Source organism: Chelonoidis abingdonii, chromosome 2, assembly GCF_003597395.2.
Source record: "Chelonoidis abingdonii isolate Lonesome George chromosome 2, CheloAbing_2.0, whole genome shotgun sequence".
Lineage (NCBI taxonomy): Eukaryota > Metazoa > Chordata > Testudines > Testudinidae > Chelonoidis > Chelonoidis abingdonii.
The window spans coordinates 85466504-85493568 of record NC_133770.1 but is presented as its reverse complement, the minus strand read 5'-3'; the positions used below and the strand labels follow the sequence as shown (position 1 = coordinate 85493568).

Below are 27065 nucleotides of genomic sequence, written 5' to 3'. Positions count from 1 at the left end.
CATTCTATCACCCCCCCACAGTGTGAGGGACTTCCCATATGCAGGCAAAGCCATCGCCCTATGACCTGCTACGTTTCCCAGAGCACAACCTTTTCGTGAGCAGGCAGCTTAATGATTGCTTTGGCTCTTGACATCACAGCAGGCCCCCACGTAGATGTTTCCCACTCCACATTGATTCCGACTGACGGTAGGCTGTCTGAGTTGCAGTCTCCAGAGGGTATTGGCCAGCGCTTTCTCCACTGTGAGGGCTGCCCCATGCTTGGTATAGGTGGTTTCGAGCAGGGGAAACAAGCACAAAGTCAAAGAAAGTGCTCTTACGGCTATGCGAAAGTTCGCAGCCACGCGACATTCATCCACACCTGCCAAACGTATCAGTCCCGACCAGTCCGTGCTTGTTCCCGCTCCAAATCGGCGTTCAGTGGTAGAACCTGCCCCCTTACCAGCAGTAAGCTCCAACCGCAGGGCCCGCGTTAGGGAGATGTCAGTGTCCACGTCGCTCATCGCTCTCGTGCGCGCGCTGCCGTAATGCCTCCTCCTCGCCTGCTTTGGAGTTCATGGTTCACCATAGACGCACGGAATCGCGAGGTGTTTACAACGTCCACGATACGTTACTGATTGCAGGGTCCTGCTTGTGTTCTATTGCATTTGCTCAGTTTCACCAGAAAAAGGCGCGAAATGGTTGTCTGCTGCTTTCACAAAGGGAGGGTGAGGTGTACCAGAACCACTTGCGACAATGATTTTGCCCCATCAGGCACTGGGCTCTCAACCGAATCCAAGGCAGGGAGACTGCCGGAACAGGGAGAGCTACGAAATGAGCTACCCACAGTGTGCATGCGCTCCAGAGAATCGTATGCGCTAGCCTTGGACCATGGATGCACACCGTCGAATTAATGTGCCTAGTGTGGACGCGCACAATCGACGTTATAATATCTGTTTAATAAAACCGGTTTTAGCTAATTCGAAATCATCCCGTAGTATAGACGTAGCCTGAGACATGGAAGTCAGGCTTTTCATCAAGTGGTCCATTTTCAGCACAGAGTATGGAGTTAATGTGTTGTTAAATCTTCACACACTGCTGAAAATTTACCATTAAATGTCTCTCTTTGGTCTTCAAAGCCTTATTTTTGATGCTGAGACATATTTGCACAAAATGTATTAATTGTTCGTAGCTGCATGTCAATACTGTAATGTTAAAATTGTAGAAAATCAATAAAATTATTAGGCAGAGGTATTTCAAAGGCCTTTGAATGTCAACTGATGTTACACACGTCATACTGCAACAACTATAACAGGGAGAAAAAAGGCATTATGTGGTCCATGCTTGTTGACATTTTTAAGAGTTTCTTGATCACGTTTGCTCAGTTTAAAAGTGAAAAGTTGCTAGTATTTTTCTAATTGCCAACCTTGGAATCTGATAAGTCAAAATATGTTCTTTTTGGCTTAGTGACCGCTATGAGAGGCTGAATAGAATCCAGCTCACACTTCCATTGTTTTGCTGTTTTTGCAAGGCTAACAGAAAGAAAAGTAGTAGAAATGTATTTGTGTCCCTTAAGCAAGCACACATGAATCTAAAAGGACCCAGGCAGCGGATCTATTGTGCAAGAAGATGCCATTTGTATATAGTTACACTTTTCTGACCCTGATTCAGAGTTTGACAGAGTTCTTTTGCTATTTTCATTTTGGTCCAAACTTGAAAAACTGGCCATGCCCATGAAAATGTGATTGTATCCATTGCACCCATAATCCATTGCACTGAAAACTGGGATTTGCATGCACAGCAAATCTTTTTCCAACAACAGTTTGGGCTTTTAGTCCATGTTACTGAAACACTTTTTTGTCTTTGAAGTTTTTTTAGAACTAGTGTTTTACAAAATATTGGACACTATAAAGCGTTTGGTTCTACTGACTAAAGAGTTCTTGCATAAATATGTTTAAGTTTACATTTTAAACTTTTATTTTCCAACACCATATTCCAGCAGGAGAAAGATTTATAGCTCTATTAGCCTTGCTTCATAGCACAAACATTGAGGTCTGAGTTGCATACCTATCAAGGTATTTGTTTGTATAACATATTAAAAGTACAGTGTGCTTTTCCTAACATTTCTGTTAATTTTAAACCATATTTCTTCCAATGTTTCAAAGGCACCAATCCTGAATGAGGCAAATTTGTGGCTAATTAAAAGTAGACTGTTTTTATTCAGTGGAGTGCAAAAAGTTTCTGAAAATTGTCTTAGGTGAAAAAAATGCTGTCCATGATATTGTCAGCTGTCCTCTTCTTAACTTCTGCCGCTCCCCTATCTTTTTATGACATGTGGCTCTCGATCTCACTTTCCTCACAATCCCCCAGCACTGTGATTTCCTATCTGATCCCTTCATCTCACTTCTCCTTGCTGTCACCGTCTTACACAACTTTCAATCTTAGATCACTTTGCCCACTAACCAGAATGACCACTTATTTGACCTTATCTTCACTAAACATTGCTCCATCTTTGATTTCTAAATATGAGATCTCCTCAGCAGCTATCCTATCTCCTTCAACGACGTTGCATGCTCATCCCCTTTTACCACCTCTCTGCCATATTCTTCCAGTCTGTCAACATGCACAACTTCTCAGCCTTTTCTTGTTCTCTTTCCTTCACTTCCGTGGTTCCCTTCAGTCCACTTTCTCTTCTACCTTCAACTTTTGCCCTTCTCTTCAAAAGTAAAGTCCACCTGTCACTTCCCAGGGTGCAGTCCAGACCAGTGAATGGTTGCCACCACCTGCCATGCAACCTTGGGTGTCTCATATTGCTTTGTTGTTGTAGCTCCCAACTTGTGCTACTCACAAACAGCCAAACAGCATGCAGGGGTCATCCCCTGAGTGTCTGGTTGCTGTCCTGGTTAGCAAACACAAGCCACCCTCTGGCTTCCAGCAGCCTTGGTTAATACTTACAGGGTGACCTCAACACACTCCCCATCCCCAATTTTCCGCAAAATATGTGTTCAGCACTGTCCAGCCCTCTCCTGGACAGTTCAGATATTATAGGTCTGTTGCCCCTGTAGGGGGTCAGTATGCAACAGTTTGCGACTCTAACTGGAGTTACCAAACAGTTCAGTTTAACCACCACACTGCATTAGTTTAGATTTATAAAATAAGTTTATTTAACTATAAAGTGAGAGATTAAGTGAGTACAAGTGTAATGTATTAAAGACAGAAATAGTTACAAGAGAAATAAATATAAAACATTTTCTAGTAGCTAAAACTTAACAAACTAGACTTGGTTCAAGGTAAAATCCTTACCACAGGTTCCCATCACCATTGTTGACCAAATTCTCAGAACAGGAACTCTTCCAAAGTCAGTGGCTGGTTCCTGTGTCATCTTAGGAGAAAGAGAGAGAGAGAACCTTAGGTGGTTTTGCTCCTCACTTTTATAGTCCAGTCACCCTTTGAAATGCATTTTTCTGAGGCTTATTCCTAGATAAATTTCCTTCTTGCTGTGAAGATGAAGATATGGAGTCTTGTGATGAAAGAAGTTCCATGTTGTTTGTTAAAATTCAGATCGATCTGTTCCTGCCCACCCAAGAACAGCCCACTTGATGGATGATTGGCAATCCACATTGATGACACCTGGCTAGAGGTGTCGGCTTGTCCTTTGTCTTTGAGAAACTGGTTTACCCCCTCTTGCTGCCAACTTCTTCAAGAAAAATCAACCAGATCCTTCTCATCCCACCCTATGGGCTGGAATAGCAGCATTGTATAAACTGTGTTGCAGCTCCCTGGGTTGGCTGTGGCTTAGTGTACTGAAGGACCTTTCCCCACAAACCATGATTTCTCTGACTTTACACCTGTGCGTTTTTCAGTCATGGTGCACGTTTTCTAAATTAATTTAATACAGTACATATTTTCCCTACAGGTTGCAATTATTCATATGGTCTATTAAGTAAATCACTTGAGTTATGATGTAGCAGGAAGATAATAGAATGTTGGGTTTTTTTCCTTCTCTTTACAGGAAATAACCACTTGTTTGCCAGAGTATTATAAATGGACTCAGTACCTCTTTATTAAGTTATTTGAAGCTGGATTAGTCTATCAAAAGGAGGTAAGTGCAAACATTGACGTATACAATTATGTATATACCTTAAACTTAATGTCCTGAGTCACTCATACTATAGAGAACATCTTTCAGGCTCTTTATTTCACATTCATTAGGGGGACAGATATCTGCATTACTGTGTTTGTGCTTTTGTATATCACTGTAAAAGATAAAATGTTAATGGGTAACTATCTTCCACTGCTAAGTAGAATGCCAGGGCAAATCAATGATCTCTATTATCAAACTGGTGTACAGTGGCCGTACGTGCAATATTGGTATGCCAAATGAATGATTTAGATTGAATTTGTTTATTTCTTGCCTCTTGATGTCATAAAATGACTCCTGCTTACTTAGGGTGCTATCCTCCTCCTAACAAAGTCATTGGAAGATTTACCACTGACTTAAAAGGGATCAGGATTGATCTTATCAGCAGTAAGACTCTTCAATCTGTGCTGATACCAGTTAATGCACATCTTCATCTCTGCCTCCAGCACTCTTGAGATATGCCTTAAACAGTCTGAAGTATCATTTATTGCAGTTATAAATGGAGCATTAGAGGAGTAACTGTGGCTTTGCTAAGGCTGTAAGGGTAGCCTTGAGTGAAGATGGATGTAGAGCTCCATTCCATGACTGTGAATGCCAGGCCAGTAATTACCAGTTTACACATTGCTGAATTAGTCTGAGAACTGGAGTCAGTGAAAATTAACAGAGTCTGTCTCTGTCTTTCAGCCTCAGTAAAGAACCCAGTTTATATTCATCACAACAGACTCCTGTCTCTTCTTTAAAGTAAGAGACTGCATGAGTTCTGAACACTAGTGGAAAGGATGCAGTAGTGAGACAGAAGGGACAAAACACAGCTTTAAATCCCTGATTATGACTTTCAACTACTGACATGTGTTACTGCTCTATTTTTTCTTCATTGATTGTGATGGAGTTGTCTATTTGAAAAGTTCTGGATTGTGTAGTAGTGCTAATTAACACCACTGTCTCATGGCCAGTTTAATCATAATCCAAAGATCTCAACATATATGCTTCTCCTCAATATCAGCAAACTAAAATCATCTCTTTTCTTCTCAGCTTTGGATCGTAGTTATTTAACAAAAGAAAACTAGTTCATAATGATACTGCTTCATTTTGGCTTTTTAGCATGTTATTATTTTTTTAATATTGTCTGTTTTATGTTCATCAGTGTTTTGTTTTAACTTTGCAGTGGTCTAGTCATCTTGTTAGGGAGCACTTTATAAATAAAACGGTCACTGTTTTTAGAGCCACTTTTACAATGTGCTGTACCATTATTGAAGATGTGTATTTTGATTGGCTTTGAAAATGGATTGTAATAAATTAATCTCTAATGGTATGATATTAAGTATCTTTTTAATTTCAAAAAAGTTTGACATTATTATTATTATTACTATTATTAGCAGGTTAGAGATAAAAGGTAGCTGACTCACATTAAGAATGAATTCCCATGGAATACTTGTATTCATGTGAGCTTGATTTGTAGATAGGAATTTAAATTTTTCATCAAAAATATCTATATTTAATTAATTCTATCATTTATATTGTATAAATCAATGCAGGCAATCAGATGATGCATAAAAGTCACTGTTAGTAACAATTGTATTCCTAAGGGGAAGGGCATCAAGCAGCTACATACTACAGTATTTCCCTTCACCCAATTTGTGAAGTGGTTTTTGCTTCTTCCCAAGCACAGGCACTGTGTTTTAAGAAGAAGGAAAAAAAAGAAGTTTGGAAATTGGGATAATTTGAAAGGAGAATGATGACAAATACATAAAATGTAGTAACATGACAAAGAAAACCCTTATTTATTTAAATTCTGAGATTTTGAGTCTTCCCCCTACATAATAGGTTTATTTAATTTATTTCAGATAATGTGTTAATGTGTAAAACATTGTGGAGCAGAGCTATTTTTCATGTTGACCGTAAGTCACTTTGAATAGCTCAGCTGAAGTTACTAAATGATTCTCTATATGGTGGATTGATTTTCACAGTTGTTATTATTCTTTTCTTGATATTTAAATTTCCGTTCATGTTTTTTTAAATAAACATCTGTTAGCATATCTCTTTCATTTACCATACCATGAGATTCCTTCAATCTCTTATTATAGAAAGTAGAGGTTCTAATCTTTCAAAATTATACGTCTGTTTTTGCTGTGTGTAACATGCACTTTTTGTGATTTAGACCGAAATACAAATTGCATACATGTGATTAGGGCTGGACTTGAACACAGATATTTTCTCCACTATACCATTTTGAACTTTCTAGTTTACTTGGATTGATATAAATAGGAGAGAGTGATATCTAAAATAACATATATTGAGTAGTCAAATTCAGTGCAGGAAATGTTAATTCTGTTTAACTTTACAGCTGACCAGTATTACTTGAACATTTTTACATGTGATTCCTCATCCTCTCAGGTTAGAGCTCTTTAGCTATAAATTATCCTCATACTTACCCCCAGAGCTTTTGGATCAGTACCAGCCTATTTAACTTCAGACTATATTCTTGCTCTGTAAAGCCAGTAGTGTTTTTACTTCATTATTGAAGATGATAAATGTCCTTGGGTCAGTACAGCCCCCGTTCGTACAATCAATCCAAGTATTCGTGTCTTAACTCCGTAGAAAGGTAGCAGGCTTCATTGCTGGGCTTTGAGTTCTGAGGAGCACAGTGCCCAATAGATCCCTAGTTGAATCTCAATTCATGGAGATGACTCTAATGGACATTTTTATGCAGAGATCACGGGAGCCTTGGAAACTATCTTTGTACTGAGTACTGTCAATATCTGAAAAATTAGATCCATTTTTTGTGACACACATACTAAAACTAGTACTTTGTTTCCTGAAACATTTTTAGGCCATGGTTAATTGGGACCCTGTGGATCAGACTGTTCTAGCAAATGAACAGGTGGATGAAAATGGCTGTTCATGGCGTTCAGGAGCAAAAGTGGAACAGAAGTACCTCAGACAGTGGTTTATCAAAACTACTGTTTATGCAAAGGTGTGAGTATGAGGGTTTTGGACATCACCCCATAAAATATCTCTTCAGGTCTTCATCAGGCTAGCAGGAGAATGTGTGTTACGCATGCATGCGTGCACACATTATTATTCTTATTTGCCTTTCTTCTCCTCCTCTAAAGTAAGACATCTAAATACCTGGTTTAGGATTCAGCAGCGGAGAAGTCAAAAATGAGAATGGTTTGTTCTCACCAATAGGTACTATTTATTTATGTCCTGTTTTTATTTTTTTCTCATATATGGCCAATCAGGAAGATTAGGTTTGCCTTTCACACGTGCTTCTTATAGGTAAGGATCAGTGTTTTAAAATATATTTGAGTTGAGTAACCCTGTCAGAGTCTCTTCTCCCTTCACTTGTCTTGTGAATCTTCAGCTAACAGGGACTGAATAATCATTAATTTTTTTTTTTTAATTCTTTTTCCTCCTTGAAGCTTCTACAAAATGTTTAATCGTTACCCATGAATACTAAAAACCAAGGCCAATACTGTAGGTAGACTGTCTCTCTGTTTATCTACATTCCTCTTTTATATCCACTTTCCTTCTCTGCCTTACTATGTTTCTCCCTTTTTCCTCCTGGCTACTACTTTTGCTTAACATCCAGGTATGTGCTTAAGTAACCCACCAAATAGCAATCATGCACGAAGGGTCAGTAATGTGTTATGCAGTCATCTTCGCTGTTGCATTAATCAAGTGTACCTTGTTTATGCACATAACATCTTTTAGGCTTCCAGTATGTCAGGAGAGATTTTTTGGTTTGTTTTTAGAATTGGTTGTTCTTACTGCACCTGTATTAATTCATTTCTTAAAATAAAGAAAACAAAAATTCAACAAAAATGCTGTTTGCTCATATGTCACTTCACCAATGATGACACATTTTAAAGGGTGGAAAGAGTGACAATGCTTTAAATTTGTAGCAGGAACCCTTATTTGTTGACTATGCAGATACTATTTTAAGTAATCATGACGGTATTCTCTCATTTTTCAAAACTATCAGTAAACTTAAGGTACTGTCAAGTAACTTTTATAGATTCTTTTTTTAAAAAAAAAAAGTAAATTTTAATTAGCTTTTTTGTTTTTACAGATTTCTCTGGTAAAAGTATCATGGGCTTAACTGATGGTATTATTATTCAAACTGTTGTGTGCATTTTAGAATCTTATTCTGAAATATTTAGTTACTATGGTTACTCAGCTAGGACTCTATGCAGATTCATTGAAAGAGCTATCTGTTAGTTATTTCTGTATACAAGTGTAAAATGGTACAATTATTTTTTATGCACAGCCAGCTAAGTCTTTAAATAATGATACGTAAGGATGGCCTTTGTTAGCCCTACCCTCTCCTGAAGGGTGCTATGAAAATTTCAATAACATTTTGATATTTGGTTTTAAAAACTCATCACTAAAGAGCAGAAAATAGATAAATTTCAAATGTTGCAAATAAGAAAACTTTGAAATTTAATTTTTTTTTCATGAATTCATATCCCTGTTTTTTGTCCAACTCTAGGGTGGTATATTTATACTTCATTTAAAAAATATGGAAATTGGCAGGAACCACAAAATCCTGCCATAGTTAGTTTATAACCAACTCTGAGAATTGCTCTCTCTGAGTGCATGTTTTTTAAACAGATATTTAGAGGCACATCCTTCCTGTGGTACACGGGTTGAGTAGCTGGATAGTACATTATGAAGTTTTAGGCATAGCTTCCTACCCAACCAATGGATGGAGAAATGGTCAGCGAAGGGACCTACCAGCTTGGTTGCAGCTTTTCCCTTGACTTGCCCTTATACCTAACAGTCACTTTCTCAGCACTGTAGGAAAACCCCTCAAAGAAGGATTCCAGCACACAGGAGTTTGTATCTTCTAAACAGGGGTTTAGGCATTCAGCCATTCCAACATCCACAAACTGTGGAATCATGGAAGTTCCACTGCTGTCCCTCCATTTGTCACTTTTTGAAGTAGAGAGCTAAGTGGATGTCTCTGTGAATGTATTCATGGATGCATATGGTTTGTTAAAGTGCATAAATTAAACCTCAGATATGAAGAAAAAGACAGCTGATGAACTGTCTAATTTGAGTGAGGCAACAGAAGGAAATATTTCAATGTTGTTAAATCCCAGATTGATTTGCCTTTAGAATTAGAAATCTGTGCTCCATGGTAAACTTGTGAATGTGCTGTTAATACCAAGGACAAAAGAAATCTTGAAAAATATCACAGATTTTTTTTTGAAAAATTGAATGCTTATTTCCTACTGTATGATTTTGTCCGCCAGTATTTAGAACAGCATTTCATGCTGAAAAAAGTGAAATTTGTATGTGATGAGTACAAGTGGAATTAATAAAATCCTTGCAAGGAGAGAATGCTCAGATTAAAAGCAAATTCTGATTAACTTGTATTAATGGTTTGTTATGCCATAGAAAAGTATTGCAGTAATTTATTTGTCAGCAGTAGGGATGACATCAAGAATGGAAATATAGGTCCAAATATAACTAGTCTTGTGTGTCGTGATTTCATGTTTCTTGAATATTTTTCTTGTTTTATTTCTATGGTAGTGCGTAGAATGGCTGCCTCTTTACTCTGCAATAAAATAAAACCAAATGCTTCCTTTTAGCGGAGAAGGGATCTCAGTTAAAGTGCATAATATAAGGTAAATGCTTAGTCGTGAGGAGAATAAACATGTTGCCTTTTAATCTTTAATTTTTCAGACTCTGGGATTTTATGCTTCCCGCAGTCAAGGTTCTATGTCAGACTTACCATCCCTCTGGCTGAATGGGGCTGGTACAAATCTCTTTGGAGCCCTTACTCTTGAGTCATGTAAAGCACTATCTCCTGCACAGGGGCCCAGAGCACTGTCTCCACAGCTCTCTTGGCACTTGTTAATGCAAGGAGTGACCCCATATCTCCCACATGGCAACACAGGAATTACTTGTAGGCATCCAGGCCAGGCTGTACTTTCAGGTTTAATATAAATAAAGTACAGCATTAAATGCTACAATACTATAGATCTAAATTCCTATTATACAATGGTAACTAAAGCAATGGACTTTAGGGTTAATTTTTTTAAATAGAAACAACTAATATATTGCAGTGCTTGGAGTCAAATTAGCGGAATGAATTTGACTGTTTTTCAGTTTTCTCCAAGTGGTACATTTTAGTATGTTTGTGTCTAAAGAATATGGGGAAAAATTCGCTTCAGTGACATAAACAGAGAGAAAGCTGAATATTTTAGGAACTCAATTATCCTGTCTTTTGTAACTCAGTTGTTTATCTCAGTTGTATTTGGTCAGGCAGCAGTGTTTATTGACAATGAGTTACAGAATATAGAAAGAGGCAAAAACTGCTGAGAATTGAGGCCCGTGCTAGTGAGAGTTTGAAGCAGGTACAGTACCAATGTTATTGCTCCTTGTGTGTATATATATATATTTTCAGGATACTTCACACTTGGGAAATAAGATTTAAGTGTGACCTCTTGTAGAGTAGAAAGAGGCAATTGAAGGTAGAGGAATAAAATAGTAAGAGATTGTGGAGGAGATTAAAAATCCAGTTCTGTAAGAAAAAAAATACATGAGTTGGAAATACTTCAGTAGAGCACTAAATAGATGAGATGTGTAATATTATCTTTGTTTGCCACTATATTGTTATATGTTAAATTTTAGCAAATGACTTTCTGTAGCATCATAGTACTTGAATTATATTTAGTTACTCTATTGGGAGTATTGGTAAATATAGGTAAGAACTTAAATTTGCCAGCTTAAATTTAACAGCTCTTGAGTATACCCATGGCTTTCTGCTCATGTGATTTCAAACCCAGCACTTTTCCCCACTATTTTGTGTTTAAGTGTAAGACATTTTTGTTTATTAATAAATTGAATACTTTTGAAGTAAAATCATTTGCCCACTTCTTTGTGTTATCCTCTCTTATATTAGTGGAGCAGTTCAATCAGCCAATTTCATAAGTGTCAGCTGTAAGTAGAATAAAAAGCTGGGAAGCTATTGGGAAAACCTTAGTTTTAAGTCCTCTGTACCCTGAATTTATTTGACTAGATCGCTATGTATAGGCTCTATTACCATATAATTCTTGGCTAGACTACCAAAATTTGACCTGGCTTTACCTTGACTTTGTTTCTGTTGAAGATTGTTATTCATGCCTTGCATTTCCTCTGTCAATTATTACAATTCCTTCTTTCAGTTATGCTTAAAATTGGTACTTTTTAACCTTCAGAAAGTCACAGAATGGTGCTACTCTCTTACTTGAAAGTGGGGCCATCTCAAGTTGATCATATTCTCACTGTCTTTAAATCTGCCCTTCTGATTTCCATAACCTTCCTTGGACTTGCACTATTCTAACTTTTTCATCTCATTTACCTTCCATTTTACTCACATCTCATTTACTGTACTCCTCCTTCCTGGTGTTAGAGAATTATTTTTCTTGTGGTGCAGTAGAGTTTCTATACTCCCAAAGTTTAAAAAAAAAAGCTTAAAAAATCTGAAAGGGGAAAGAAAAGGGGCACACAATCCAGGAGGTCTGAGTCCTCCGAGTCCTCCAACTCTTCCCCTGCGGAAGGCGAGCTGTCTAGCTCTGATGCCAAACAGGCTGGGGGAAAAGGTTAGCAAAGGCTTTTTCCCCTGGAGAAATGTCAAGCCATGTACAGCAAGGTTATCTGCATGATTCAAACACAACCTCTGTAGGCTTCTAAGAGTGAGCCTCGCAGTCAATTTGTTCCCTCAAAACCCTCCCCAGTGGCAGTGATACCCTTTCATTCCTCCTTCCAGGGAGTGAGTAGGGTAAGCCAGATGAGGGCCAGCACGTTAACAAGAGTGATGTCAGGCTCCATAACATTCCAGACCCAAAAGGCTCCATTGTGGAGATACCAAAGGCTGCTGCTGCTGCAGCATCGCTCCCCAGGGATACGGTTAGCCCCTCAGAAGGGGAGTTCTGTCTCCAGACTTCACAGATAGGAAGATGGAGGCCATTCTCAAACAAGACTTTGAAGCCTCCTCTACCGCCTACCGAGTGTCCCTGGGAGCAGCTGCCTGCTTTGCAAGAGTCTCTCTCCTGGCTGGGAGATCACAAACCCCTAAAGGAGAGAGATCACCCTGACTTTGGCTCCATTTTAATGACTGTCTCTCTAGCAACAGTTTTGCTAGTGGGGCTGGTTTTGTCCAGTGTCTAAATTAATGATCTGGAGGATGGCATGGATTGCCCCCTCAGCAAGTTTGCAGATGACACTAAACTGGGAGGAGTGATAGATACACTGGAGGTAGGGATAGGATACAGGGGGACCTAGTCATGTTAGAGGATTGGGCCAAAATAAATCTGATGAGGTTCAACAAGGACAAGTGCAAAGTCCTGCACTTAGGATGGAAGAATCCCATGCACTGCTGCAGACTAGAGACCGAGTGGCTAGGCAGCAGTTCTGCAGAAAAGGATCTAGGGGTTACAGTGGACGAGAAGCTGGAAATGAGTCAACAGTGTGCCCTTGTTGCCAAAAAGGCTAACGGCACATTGGGCTGTATTAGTAGGAGCCTTGCCAGCAGATTGAGGGAAGTGATTATTTTCTATTCAGAACTGGTGAAGCCACATCTGAAGTATTGTGTCCAATTTTGGGACTCCCACTACAGAAAGGATGTGGACAAATTGGAGAGAGTCCAGCGGAGGGCAACAAAAATGATTAGGGAGATGGGGCACAGGACTTATGAGGCAAGGTGGAGGGAATTGGGCTTATTTAGTCTGCAAAAGAGAAGGGTGAGGGGGGATTTGACAGCAGCTTTCAACTACTTGAAAGAGGGTTCCAAAGAGGATGGAGCTCGGCAGTCCTCAGTGGTAACAGATGACAGAACAAGGAGCAATGGTCCCAAATTGCAGGTGGTGCCTACTCTTACTTGAAATTTGGGCCATCCATGTTATCATATTCTCACTGTCTTTAAATCTGCCTTCTGATTTCCATAACCTTCCTTGGACTTGCACTATTCTAACTTTTCATCATCATTTACCTTCCATTTTACTCACATCTATTTTACTGTATCCTCCTTCCTGGTGTTAGAGAATATTTTTCTTGTGGTGCAGTAGAGTTTCTATACTCCCAAGTTTAAAAAAAAGCTTAAAAATCTGAAGGGGAAGAAAGGGCACACAATCCAGAGGTCTGAGTCCTCCGAGTCCTCCAACTCTTCCCTGCGGAAGCGAGCTGTCTAGCTCTGATGCCAAACAGGCTGGGGGAAAGGTTAGCAAAGGCTTTTTCCCTGGAGAAATGTCAAGCCATGTACAGCAAGGTTATCTGCATGTTCAAACACAACCTCTGTAGGTTCTAAGAGTGAGCCTCAGTCAATTTGTTCCCTCAAACCCTCCCAGTGCAGTGTACCCTTTCATTCTCCTTCCAGGGAGTGAGTAGGGTAAGCCAGATGAGGGCCAGCACGTTAACAGAGTGATGTCAGGCTCCATACATTCCAGACCCAAAGGCTCCATTGTGGAGATACCAAAGGCTGCTGCTGCTGCCGCATCGCTCCCAGGATACGGTTAGCCCCTCAGAAGGGGAGTTTCTGTCTCCAGACTTCACAGATAGGAAGATGGAGGCCATTCTCAAACAAGACTTTGAAGCCTCCTCTTACCGCCTACCAGTGTCCCTGGGAGCAGCTGCCTGCTTTGCAAGAGTCTCTCTCCTGCTGGGAGATCACAAACCCTAAGGAGAGAGATCACCCTGACTTTGGCTCCTTTTTAATGACTGTCTCTTAGCAACAGTTTTGCTAGTGGGGCTTGGTTTTGTCCAGTGTCTAAATTAATGATCTGGAGGATGCATGGATGGCCCTTCAGCAAGTTTGCAGATGACCCTAAACTGGAGGAGTGATAGTACACTGGAGGTAGGGATAGGATACAGGGGGACCTAGTCATGTTAGAGGATTGGGCCAAATAAATCTGATGAGGTTCAACAAGGACAAGTGCAAAGTCTGCACTTAGGATGAAGAATCCCATGCACTGCTGCAGACTAGAGACCGAGTGGCTAGGCAGCAGTTCTGCAGAAAAGGTCTAGAAGGATACGATGGATCGTGGACGAGAGCTGGAAATGAGTCAACAGTGTGCCCTTGTTTGCCAAGAAGGCTAAACGCATTTTGGGCTGTATAAGTAGGAGCATTGCCAGCAGTCAAGGCCATGATCATTGCCAGGAAGGATAGGTCAGTGGTTGAGCAATGCCTACTAAACCCAGGTTGTAAGTTCAATCCTTGAGAGGGCAATTTGGGCAAAAATCTATCTGGGAATTGGTCCTGCTTGGGCAGGGAGTTGGACTAGATGACCTCCTGAGTCCCTTCCAACCTGATATTCTGTGATTCATCTGTATTGTAATTTTTCTTCCTTCTAGGTCAGTCAAGGGAGGAGAGTTCCATCTAGACAGGGGTGGGCAGACTTTTGCCCTGAGGGCCACATCAGTTTCAAAAGTGTATGGAGGACCGTTTGGGGAGGCTGTGCCTCCCCAAACAGCCAGCGTGGCCAAGGCCTTGCGCTGTATCCGACCGACCTGCTTCTCACCCTGATGGCCCCCAGGACTCCCACCCTCTATCCCTCCCTCCCTGTCCCCTGACTCCCCCGGGCCCTCGCCCTGATTGCCTCGTCGCCCTGTCATAAACAGATAGTTAAGGTTAATGTCTCTTTTACCTGTAAAGTGTTACAAGCTCCAGTGAACCTGCTGACACTGACCAAAGGACCAATCGGGGACAAGATACTTTCAGATCTTGGGGGGGAAGTCTTTGTTTGTGCTGTTGTGTGTTCGTTGTTCTCTCTTGGGACTAGAGGGCCAGACATGCGACCAGGTTTCTCCAATCTTTCTAAAACATCTCCATGCTTCAAAATAGTAAGTATAAGCTAGAAGGCGGATTAGTCTTTTGTTTGTTTTCTTTATTTGCAAATGTGTATTTTGCTGGAAGGATATTTTTACCTCTGTTTGCTGTAACTTGTAACTTAAGCTAGGGGGGAGGGAGTCCCTCTGGTCTATGTATAGCTGAAGACCTTGTAAACATTTTCCATCCTAGTTTTACAGAGAGAGTTTTTATTTTTTCTTTCTTTAATTAAAAGCTTTCCTTTTTAAGAACCTGATTGATTTTTTCCTTGTGTAAGACCCAAGGGGATTGGGTCTGAACTCACCAGGGGGGGGGGGGGGGGGGAAGAAGGCGGGGAGGGAAGGTTAATTCCTCTCTGTTTTAAGATTCAAGGAGTTTGGAGCACAGTGATCTCTCCGGGTAACCCAGGGAGGGGAAAGTCTAGGAGGGGGAGTGGCTTATTTCTCTTTGTTTTAAGACCCAAGGGGTTTGGGTCATGGGTCCCCCAGGGAACGTTTTGGGGGACAGAAAGTGTACCAAAACACTATATTTTTGGTTGGTGGCAGCGCTATCAAATCTAAGCTAGGAATTAAGCTTAAAAGGGTACATGCAGGTCCCTACTTTTTGGACGCTGAAGTTCAAAGTGGGAATAATAGCTTGACAGCCTCATTCAACCGCTCCTTTCATTCCTGACTGCCCCTCCCCAGACCTCTGCCCCATCCAACCACCCCTGAACCCCTGCCCCTGAGTGCCCCCCAACCCTATCCAATCTCCACCTCCTTCCTGACTGCTCCCTGGGGATCCCTGCCCCCATTCAACCCCCCTATTCCTGACTCTCTGGCTGCCCTGACCCCACCACGAACATAGGCGCTGATTCTGTAGGTGCTCCAGGGCTGGAGCACCCATGGGGAAAAATTGATGGGTGCTCTGCACCTACCGGCAGCCAAGCTCCCCACCCCAGCTCGCCTCTGCCTCCGCCTCCTCCCCTGAGCGCACCCATCCCTGCTTCTCCTCCCGGTGCTTGCCACTACAAAACAGCTGTTTCGCACTGTAACAAGCTCTGGGAGGGAGTAGGGAGGAGCGGGTTCGTGGCACGCTCAGGGGAGGAAGTGGGGAAGAGTCGGGGCTGGGGTGAGGATTTGGAGAGAGAGTCCAATGAGGCAGGGAGGGGGCGGAGTTGGGGTGGGGACTTTGGGGAAAAGGGTTGGAATGGGGGTGGGACAGAGGTGGAGTGGAGGAGGGGAGGGGGTAGAGCACCCACCAGCACCAGGGGAAGTTGGCACCTGTGACCCCAAACTCCCCTGCCCTCTATCCACCCCCGCTCCCTGCCCCCTTAAGTCACCGCCTGGAGCACAGGCAGCATTTCTATTGTAGACATGGCCTGACTTTTGATTTGTATTTCTTTGTTCATTTTGTTAGTGTGTTTTTTGCCTGAGTGCAGTGTAAACTTTTGTTCCTCCCTTATTTGTCTTAGGTCACTTAACCTTTCTCCTTGCGTCCATTCTCTTTGTCACTTTATTGCATTTGATTTTATTCAGTTCTTTGTTTCAGACTTTGCTCTGCCAGTGGATGCCTTTATCTTCCTGCTATTTCTGGTGTCTAATCTAATTACAGAACTAGCTTTTGGCCACATTTATTTATATTTTCTCTGTGGTTCCAAATTGTATCTTCTCTGTTTGAAAACAAAGTGAGGGACCAGAATTTCAAACTTGGGTGCCTGAAGTTAGACTCCTAAATCCGTATTTAAGGCACCCAAATAAGTGTCTTGATTTTCAGCGGGGCTGAGCACCTCCATTTACTTAATCAGGAGAGTGAAAAAACTAGTATTACACTTGTTATTGACACTTTTTTCAGCATCTGGTCCATCTTAATTTTATTCGGTGATGAAAATTTCAGAGAACACTTTTCTTTGAACATTTTACAAAAATGTCTTAATTTACTCAAATGATTTTTAAAAAGTGAGCATATTAAATGAGTGAGAACTGATGAGTATCCAGTTTGAGATTGTTGTATGGTTATCTATTAAATATCAAGTAACATTTATTAACATGTTAGTAATATATCTCCAATGCACATTTTCCCCTTTGTAACACTGTTTAAAATGTTTTAACAATTGTTGTTTTTTACTAAATTTCCCAGTGTAGGCCTCTCAGGTTATTAAAGCAATGCCTTAAGTGCGAAGAACTGGGATTGGGGATTATCTGTTCAGAAATGTTGAGGGCATTTATTTTGTCTTTTCACTGTGTACTGTGCAGGCACATACTTATGTGAAGAAGTTTCTGTGCTTACAAAGTGTATAAGGCTATGTATTCACTGCAGAGTTAACTCTAGTTGTTTAAACTCAAGTTAATCTAGGTTGAGTGAGAGGGTATGTCTATACTGCAGTGCAAGCCAGAGCTCAGATTTATGATCAAGCCCTAATCCCCCTTCAGTCTACACACAAATATCTCAGATTCTGGCTCAGACTCAGGGCCCTAGGACCTTGCAAGAGCGGAGGGTCCAAGCCCCAAGTCAATGCAGGACCCAGGGTTTGAGCCCTAATGCTTTGCAGGATAGTGGTCTATGTAGAGGGGCATCAGTGGCTATACTGAGTGTCATGAGCAGCATCACCCACTTCAAGTCTGTTCTGTCTGTCATTGTCCTCCTCCTCCTCCTGCTGCTGCATCATTAGTTCTGTCAGGTGCCTTTGGTGGGTCAGAAAATGCTGCCAATCTGACCAGCAGCATCACTTGGAAGCGCTGCCCACATCCTGAAACGGGAGCAAAAGCCCAAGCAAGAGACGTTTCTGAAATGGCGATACCTCCATATTGCTGGCTCCATTGGTTGGGAGTACACAGACCAAAATGACAACTAATCAGGAGGTGTTGGCGGGCTGTTCAAACTTCCTGTAACATGCGGTGTGGGCAGTCAAGATTTTCTCAGACTGCACCATGATAAGGGGCTAGAGCAGCCACATTTCAGGAGGACATTGGGATGTCTGGGATTCAGTAGCTTGGAGTCAGGTCTGTGTATTGCAGTGCAAACACTGGAACCCCAGGTTTGGGCTTCAGTTAAAAAAACTTTTAACCTGTTGTTGGCAATGAGTGTAGACACTCAAGCACTGGGTTCTCAAACCCAGGCTCTGCTGACTTGAGTCCCGCTAACCCGGAGCTTACATTGCAGTGTAGACATACCACAGAGTACGTTTACACTGCATTAAAAAACCCACAGCACTGAGTCTCAGAGTCCAGGTAGATGACTTGAGTTCACAGGCCTCAGGCTGCAGGACTATAAAATTGAGTGTAGATGTTCAGGCTTGGGCTGAATCCCAGGCTTTTTAAGACCCTGTGAGAGGGGAAGGTCTCAGAGCCCAGGCTTCAGCCTAAAACATCTACACTGCAGTTGTATAGCCTGGAGGACAAGTCCTGCAGGCCCGTCAGTTGACCTGGGCTAGCTGTGTTCATGCCACAGGTCTTTTATTGCAGTGTAGATGTACCCACAGAGGCCTTCCACACTACAAAATAACGCTCAGGCTGCACAGAGTGATTGGATTAGCTACACAAAGTGATTATCAGATGAGGAATTGTGCTAACCTGATCTGTAGGTTATATTTTCTGATGGGCCAGCCAACTCAAGTTAAAAGTACCATCACATTCAAGTTGACTGTGGGTGGGTGGGTGGGCGGGTGTGTTGGAGAGAGGAGGGAGGAAGAGAGGGGATGCGAAGAGGAAAACGATGGCGGGGGATGGGGGAGGAATGCGGGGGAGGGGAAACAGGGGGAAGGGTGGAGGAGAACATGGCGTGAGTTAGGGGCAACACTCGAATTATAAAAAAAAAATCCTAGTAGTCACACAGTGGATTTTGAGCAGAACAATATCTGAGTAGCCAGTCAGGTGTCTATTGACCTACTTGCACACTCTTAAAATGTATTTATATAAAATATATATATATAATAAAAAATCCACTCATTGGTTTGTCCTCTGCATTTCTTGCATTGGGTTATTATATGTAAGCACTCAGTATTCACTGTAGATAGAGCCCAGTACTCAATGGAACAGGATACCAAGCAAGGTAAATAATCTTAACATGAACATTTAGAACAGAACATGGAACAATAAAGGGAATTGTTGGTTCATATTCCACTAAAGTCATTACATAATTGTTTTAAAAAGCAGCGGCAGCAGCCTGGCATTCTTATATCTATAGATCAGCAGAAAAGGAAGTAGTTAGGTGAGGATGTAAAAGAAGGTTAATCTAATAAGGAATAATAATCCAAAACAGTATGTAGCTATGGAGTGTGGATGACAAAAATGTATTATATTGTGAATCATAGAGTGAATCATAGTAAAAACATCAGTAGCCAGCAACTAGCATTTGTAACATGTTTTAAATATATAATTTTGGATATTTTCAGTATAATTAAAATATAATAATTGAAAAGAGCAAATTGTGTGTTCAGTAATTATATTCTATGAAGTGGAGCCTAATTAGCGACATATAGTATGAATGATCCATGCTCCCTGGCAATTGTAAATTAACAAAATAATAAAAGGCTTTCATGTTTCATGTTGGAGCTGTGCAACTTAAGGACAAGTGATACAGCATATGGACTTCCTCTGCTTAGAAATTAACTACTGAACATTGTGCCAACTATCTTTCTGTCTGACTCATGCCTCCAGCTGTATTTCTGCCAAGGTAAAAGTTTTGGACAGTGCTGGAATATTCCTAGCAAAAATGTCAAATCTTATGAAGTATAGATTGAAATGGGGTTTCCATTATACCCCTGCCCCTAAAATTCTTTGTTTAAATTCTTTGTGTTTCTTTAATTAAAAAAAAAAATACTTTTCAAATTATGTAGAAAAAGTGAGCAGATTTAAAGCAATACTTCCAACAGCAATCATAATGCTCCATGCTGTTTGTGTGCCTGAGGGCGCAAACTAAGAAAGCAATATGTTTATAACTCTCTATATAAATGTACACAAACTGCATACAAGTTACAGTAATGCAAACTGCTACATTATGGATGGGAAGAAAATAATGGATAATGTGGGAACCATCGCTGTGAATTTCTTCTTTGTTGTGTGGGTAGAATCTTATCCGTAATATTGTATTAACATAACATTTTACATTTAATATACACCATTATTGTCAATTAATATTATTTGTATTGCAGTAGCAACCAGAGGTCCCATTCAGAATTGGGCCTATTGTGCTAGGTAAAATATAAATAAAATTATAAAAATCTCATAAGGTATGTAAAACTGATGGACAGCATCAGCCTCATTGTTATAGTATGACAGTTAGTTGAGTTTGAAAAATTTAGGATAAATAAACGTGACCTATCTGTATACAGTTTCCAGGCTATTGGCCGGAGAACTAGTCCAAAAATAGCATTCACTCCTGCAAACACATATGCATATAAACAGTCCCTGTTGTGCTCAACAGGACCAATCACATGCACGTTTTTCAGGATCAGGACTACAATTAACAGAGATTTAAAATGATATCTTTCCTTGTTTACTTTTTCTTCCTAGTCTTTCTGTTTTCACTGTTTAAGACTGTGCCCATGAGGAAGCTATGTCTCAAACAATAGGATGCACCACTTTTCTGGTCTTTGCCATGTTCCACTAGTTCTTGAGAGAGATGAAATTGGGGGAGCTATAGTAGAAGAACACCTTGTTCATGTTTTTACTCCTGCAGCTCTACTGCTTTGCCCCTTTGTGTAACTAAATTTTAAAGTGTTAATATATGTGGTTTTATATATACCTTAGAGTTGCTGACACCTCCTTTATATTGTGCCAGGCCATGCTTGATTCTTTGTCTGATCTCCCTGAGTGGTATGGTATAAAGGAAATGCAAGCAAACTGGATAGGTGATTGTGTTGGATGTTATCTTGACTTCGTGTTAAAGGTGAGTCAGAAATTTGACCATCCCTTTCTTTGTGTGGATTATGCAAAATGACTGAAATGCATAATGGGATTTCTCTTAATATCTAGAAGACTTTTGAAAGTTAAGAATACTATTACATATTGTTTTACAAAATATATATATATATGTTTGTTAAATGTAACATTTTGCATTATTTTTATTGTTATTGCACTATAACATTCAAAGCTCATTGAAGATTTCCTGCAGAAAGATTGTGGCAGACCTTAGTATTTTTGTAAGTGAACTTTTACTTAATAACCCAAATCTGTGGCTGATCAGAATTCACAATTCTAACCCAAAGCAAATTAAGATGTTAGATTACTTAAATATATCAGGTTTAGTGGGAGGCTAACGTTATGAGACTACATTTAATCACTGGATGGAGTAAAAAAACAGATATGTAGAGTTAAGATAAAACAAAGAGGACAGGTATGTTGAGCTGTGTTTCTGAGTGTTCTCATAATGATCATATAAGCTTCATGCGTCACATTTAAAAGCTCCAGTTCTTCATTGTACTGGAATTTATTCATGGGAAAAAGGTAGTAAAATTTTAGTAGCTTCTCATTAGTATAAAAAGCAAGAAACTGAAATCCTCCTCCAAAATTTGTTGTATGAGTTCAGCAGTTTGGAACCCTGTAGCTGTTCAGTTCTGTCTGTGTCCCCTAGGGTCCACAAAGTCCACAGACGAGTGCTGAGAAGTTATACAGATCTAACTTAGTAGTTCTTTCATCTCCAACCATTCCCAAGAAAAGCCAGCTGCATCAAGTATAAGTATTTTTGCTAGAGTGATTTTTAGCTCTTGGGACAAAAATCACATGAAACTATTATTAATTCTTAGTAGGACTAAAGAAAAGCCAGTAGTATTTTGCAGTTGAGTCTTTAAAACTATTTTTGGTTAAATGCTTTGGGTACAGAATCTTCTTTTGCTCAATATTTGTTTTCCTTCCTAACATTGAGTCCTGCCAAACCGCATGACCACAGAAACTTTTTAATGCAACAGGATTGTTGAGGATGCACACCTATACCTCTCAACCCCATAGATATTGGTGTAGAGCAACAAGAGTAAGAGTGGTTTTTTTTCTTTTCTTTTCCTCCACTGGAAATGGAAGAACTCCCCTCTTGGGAAATCTATGCTAAATTGAGCCTCTTTATATTGATAGTACTATTTATTGTAAGTACTACATTTAATGCAAACTAGAAAACTAGATACGGAGGAACCTAAAGAAAAGTGCTGGATAAAAGAAGTAGGTAGGTAAGAACTGAAGAAAAGTACAGGTACACTTTGCCCTGTGCTCTATCCACAGAACAAAGAGAATATTTGACGTCCTTTTGGAAAGATGCAAAAGTGAAATGACTCTTGATGATGATCAAGTGAGAGATTTTCAAAGGTACAAATGGTGTTAGGCACCTAGCTCCCAATCACTTTCAGTGAGAGTTAGGTGCCTAATTGCTTTGGCCTAACATTTCATAAATAAGTAATGACTTTAGGTGTTTTAATTTCTGGGAGCCCAAATTGAAATACTTTAAAGAGGCTCTGCACATCTGAAGAACAGGCCACCTTAGTTAGAGGCTTCTGTAAATATATGTCTAGATGTGCACTTGAAAATTTCCTCTGAGGTCCCCATGTGCTAAAGCATTTAACTAGACCAAAATTCTGTAGCAATTCTGCAGTAGCTTAATTTAAATTTTAAAAAATAGATTTTTAATTAATAAAATATTAAAATAAATATCAGTGTACAGTGTCCGCAATGTTAGTCATATATTACACTTAATTTATTTCATATTGTGCCATCTTTTCCAGTTTTCATTATGTGTTGTTGTGGTAATAGCCTCCTGTCCCAGACCTGAACTTTAGCGTCCACAATCTGGTCCTGTCCCAAACCTGGACTTTAGCGTTCAAAATCTGGGGGCTTATCTGAAACTCCCCCAAGCTCACTACCAGCTTGGATATTTTCGCTGCCACCAGATCAGGAATTGATGGGGCCTGATCCCCCCTTTCCTCTCTCTGGTGTCCCCAACCCTTCCTTGGGGGGACACCCAGATTCCAAATCCCTTGGATGCTAAAAGCAGGGGAAAAAATCCCTTCCCCCCCTCCTTCCCAGGCTTGCCAAGAAACCGGTTTCTCTGCTTCCCAAGAGATAAGCAGTATCTTACCCATCAGGAATTTGAGATTGCAAATTACCACGCTTTGCTTTGCCTTTTCCCGTGCCTGTCCTTCCCGTGAGGGAGACAGATTTACCTGATACAGAGGTGATTCTTTTTCTTCTTTCCCGTAGCACTGCTCTTTCCTGAAAGCAATTAGGAAATAGCCACAGCCTAGGCTTTCATTCCTTTTGCCTCCTAGAAAAGAAAACTTTCAGCGTTTTAAGAGAAAAAGTTATTAAAAAAAGGAAAGAAAATATAACAATTAATCTGCATTTAAAGAACGTCAATAAGGGCTCTTTGCTATTAGAAAATATGATGCCAGTCTGATTTAAAGCTAGCCCAATTTCAACCAGTCACCAAATTCCACATACATGTATACACCAACGCTCTCATAGCGGAATTGCCTTGGGGTTCCCTGTTGTACTCAAGATGTGTAGGAGACCTTGACATTAGATGTAGTTAGGAGGAAAGCTTGTTAACTACAGACGAGAACAACAAAGCACAGCCATCCTATATTTATTTATACAACCACAAGCGTCCTCTAGCCGAACTTGCTTTGGGTTCTTTGTACTCACGATTTTGGTATATATGAAATAAGAGAGTTATGGAGGAAACCTGTTTCACAGACGAGAAACAAAAAAGCACAGCATTCCAATCTGTTCGTACAACCCAACTCCTCTAAGGGCCGGAATACTTTTTGCTTTTTGGGGGAGGTTCCCTTCTGTACTCCCAATAACAAGGATTTTTTTGGGTATTTTTAATTTCTGATGAAATAAGAAGGAGTTAGGAGGAAACCTAGTTCTAATCGCAGCGAGAACAAAGTAAGGAACACGCCATTCAACATCTTCGTACAACAAAGCTCTTCATAGCCGACTTGCTTATCGGGGTTCCTTTACTCACAGACTTTTGGTATAATTCGTGAAATTAAGAAGGGTTAGACGAAAACCTTTGTTTATCACAGCGGCGAATTAGCAAAAAGACCCCGGATATACAAATTTCGCCTGATCTTTTAAACAATCCAGTTCTCTGATTGGTCCTCTGGTCAGGTGTTTGGTTACCCTTTCCAGGTAAAAGAAACTTAACCCTTACCTTACCTATCTATTTATGACAGTTGTAAGTACAGAAATCTTCAGCATTTAACTTCACTGTAGAAATGTCAGTGGGGAGGCTGGAGATGGAAACAGTTTAAAGTTCTGTTTAGATTTCAGATTCAACACCTCATTTAGATGAATAATGGGACAATTTCTGTCAGAACTATTGTTGCAGGATGACTGCAGACTCCGAAAAACAAGATTATTTTCACTACCACTAGGGCCATAGACATAATTTTTTTTAAATAAAAGTTTAGATTCTGGATCACAAGTCTGTGGCAAGGGATAGATTTTCATGGTAAATTCTGTAGCCACAGAATACACCAGTCCTTGAATAATGCTTACTGTGCATAAAGTCATTTAGTCATTTACTTATAATACATTAAAGTGATTTGCAAACATTAACTGTAATATTCAACCAATGGGTCTGATACAGTGCTTATTGCAGTGAATGGAAAGGCTCCCATTGACTTGTGTAGGCATTGGATAAGGCTAAATACCAAAGAGGTTCTTAAGTATGAATATCCCTATTTTATAGATGGGGAAACAGAGGCAAGAAAATTCTCTTTTCCAAAGCCACAGAGAGAGATGGTGTCTTAGTCAGGATTAGAGCTCTGGAGAGTTAACTTCTAAGGCTGCCTCAAATACACAGCTGACTGTGATATTGGGAGTTATCCTTGTGTATCTGATGGATTAATTGGGCCTTTAATGTGAATAGAAAGGAAGGTGTGGTATTGTAATAAGTTAGATAGACTATATAGGCCAAAGGTGTTCACATAACCCCAGTTCCCTGTCCAACAATAAACAGTGTTAAACAAGGTCCTGGGTTTGGTACACGGAGACCTCGGCCAACTTAGTACCACAGCAACCATTAAAAATCCTTGTAACCTTTTATTAAAGATACAGAAAAGAAGGGAAAATAGCTAAAGCATTTGAAATCTGAAGTATTATGTAAGGCTTTCATTTTAACAATATCCCTTATTTCCTTTAGCTAGAGAGATTTTAGATGGAAAAAAAACCCTTCTTTGGGTAAAAGAGAAGTTAGTTGTGATGGGCTGGAGTTGTTGCTTCTGCTGCTACTACTGTTAAAGTCCACTCCCTTTCATCTCAAGTGGTGTTTGGGAGTCAGCTGGAGCCAGTAGAGGTGGCGATGTTATCTGGGTCCCTTTCTCTAGCCCAGTCTGGTCAGAACATCTCAGAATTAGGGTAATGAAGGCCTGGGGTCCCAAGAGATTGTGGGGGTGGAAGCCACGAAGGTGAAGTTTACTTCAGTAGCCACCATTTTTGTTATTTCATATTGTCAGTTCTTTCTCTGTTCCCCCCCGCCCCCAAGTCTATTTCTTTTAGCAAGGAGTGATTGATGGAATAGTCCAACCCCACATGATTTTGTACACCATTAGGCCTAATATCTGATGCAGCAGTTTTGGTGCACTAACTTCCAGCTTCATGCCATATGCTTTTAACAAACATAATTTGAACAGTCCGTGGATTGTATCAATATGTGTGTGAGTTTCTGTTTGGACTAATTTAGTCTGTCTATCTGTTTCTCTTGCACCTGTTTATAACATTCTTTATTGAAAACAATTTGACCTACTTTCCATGATATATTCCTAAACAGGCAAAAGTTATAGACCAATTGTCACAGCAGAAGGAAATATTAAAAACGGCATTTTAGTGGAGAAAATTAGCAATAAAACTGCTCTGGAATACTTTCTTCTCTTTATCAGGTTAATGGCAAAGAAACAGGAGAGAAGCTAGCTGCCTATACCTATACACCTGAAGCCATTTATGGAGCTTCCCACTTATATGTTTTACCTGATCATAGACTACTGCATGCAAATAGTAGTCTGAAGGAAGTGTTGCAGAGTGAGTTTATCCCAGGCAAAGGTGAGGTTTTGGTCAGTTTTTATTTTATTCTGGAACTGTGATGGTTTTAGAGACTAATGTTAAAAAAAAGGAAGCATGAACGTGAAAATTTCTGTTGAGGAGAAACAATTCCTTTGATTCTTTGTACATGTCAAGTAGTATCACTTTATCTTGCCCTGACTTCAAGGACGGTGGGATGACAATGTCTGGAATATTAGTCTTAGTATTATAATGGTTGATAAACCTTTAAAGAATACAATTGGTTGCATGAAAATAGTGGGCCAGATTCCTGTTTCTGTTCTGGCCCCTTTCTACCATGAATGGTAGAAAGGTCCAGATTCTGGTTGTAGTTGCCCAGTGGAAAATTGTCCTGGTGGATTGTTGCCTCCTCATTGTAATAAAGCTGGCAGAGTTAACCACACATACCTCCCCATTCTGCCCTACCCCATCCCTGGGGTGTAGGGGGCATGTGGGAAAAGATGGGAGTGTGGAGGAAGCATGGCTAAGATATGCTTTGTCACACTGATCCTCAGCTGGCATAACGTCCCAGTGGAGTAAGTTAGAGCAGCCCCATGGCTGGCCTTGACTTACTCTGGAGCTGGCACAGATTGTTCTCCAGGGTAAGAGAGTTGTAACTGACTTCTTAACAGACACTGCATTCACCTGGGCTAAGTAGAGGTATGGCCTGTTATTTTGTTACATTTGGAAACTCACAATCAGGATGCCTTAAAAAGCAGATTAAGTACAAAATATACGTATTTTATTTCTACTTCATTCTGCTAATACTTGTATTTTTATTAAGTTGAAAAAATCTTATCTTGTGCACGTGTGTTTATAATATAAGGTCAAATCCTCTGCTTTGCTCCTCTCATGCTCAGTGGAACAGATAAGGGAGAACCAGCTGTATCTCCCTGACTCTCTTCCCAATGTCTGGCCTGAGCATAGATTTAGGGCTACTCTAAGGGTACGTCTACACTGCACGATTATTTCGAATTAGCTTAAACTGATATTACAAAACAGATCTAATAAAATCGGTTTAGCGCGTCCACAGTGGGATCACGAAATCGATTGTTTGCATCCATGGTCCAAAGCTACCATCGATTTCAGGAGCGGTGCACTGTGGGTAGCTGTTCCTCAGCTATCCCA

General features: G+C 40.3%; 1 protein-coding gene across 2 annotated transcripts in view; it reads left to right on the top strand.

Annotated features, from left to right (window-relative positions):
* Window positions 1-27065, top strand: part of LARS2 (leucyl-tRNA synthetase 2, mitochondrial) — a 128302-nt gene that overhangs the window by 42950 nt on the left and 58287 nt on the right. For both annotated transcript variants that reach the window (XM_032803182.2, XM_032803185.2), the window contains exons 6-9: window positions 3990-4079; window positions 6949-7092; window positions 20692-20799; window positions 25781-25940. In XM_032803182.2, the coding sequence (XP_032659073.1) occupies window positions 3990-4079; window positions 6949-7092; window positions 20692-20799; window positions 25781-25940 (502 nt within the window). The remainder of the gene's footprint in view (window positions 1-3989; window positions 4080-6948; window positions 7093-20691; window positions 20800-25780; window positions 25941-27065) is intronic.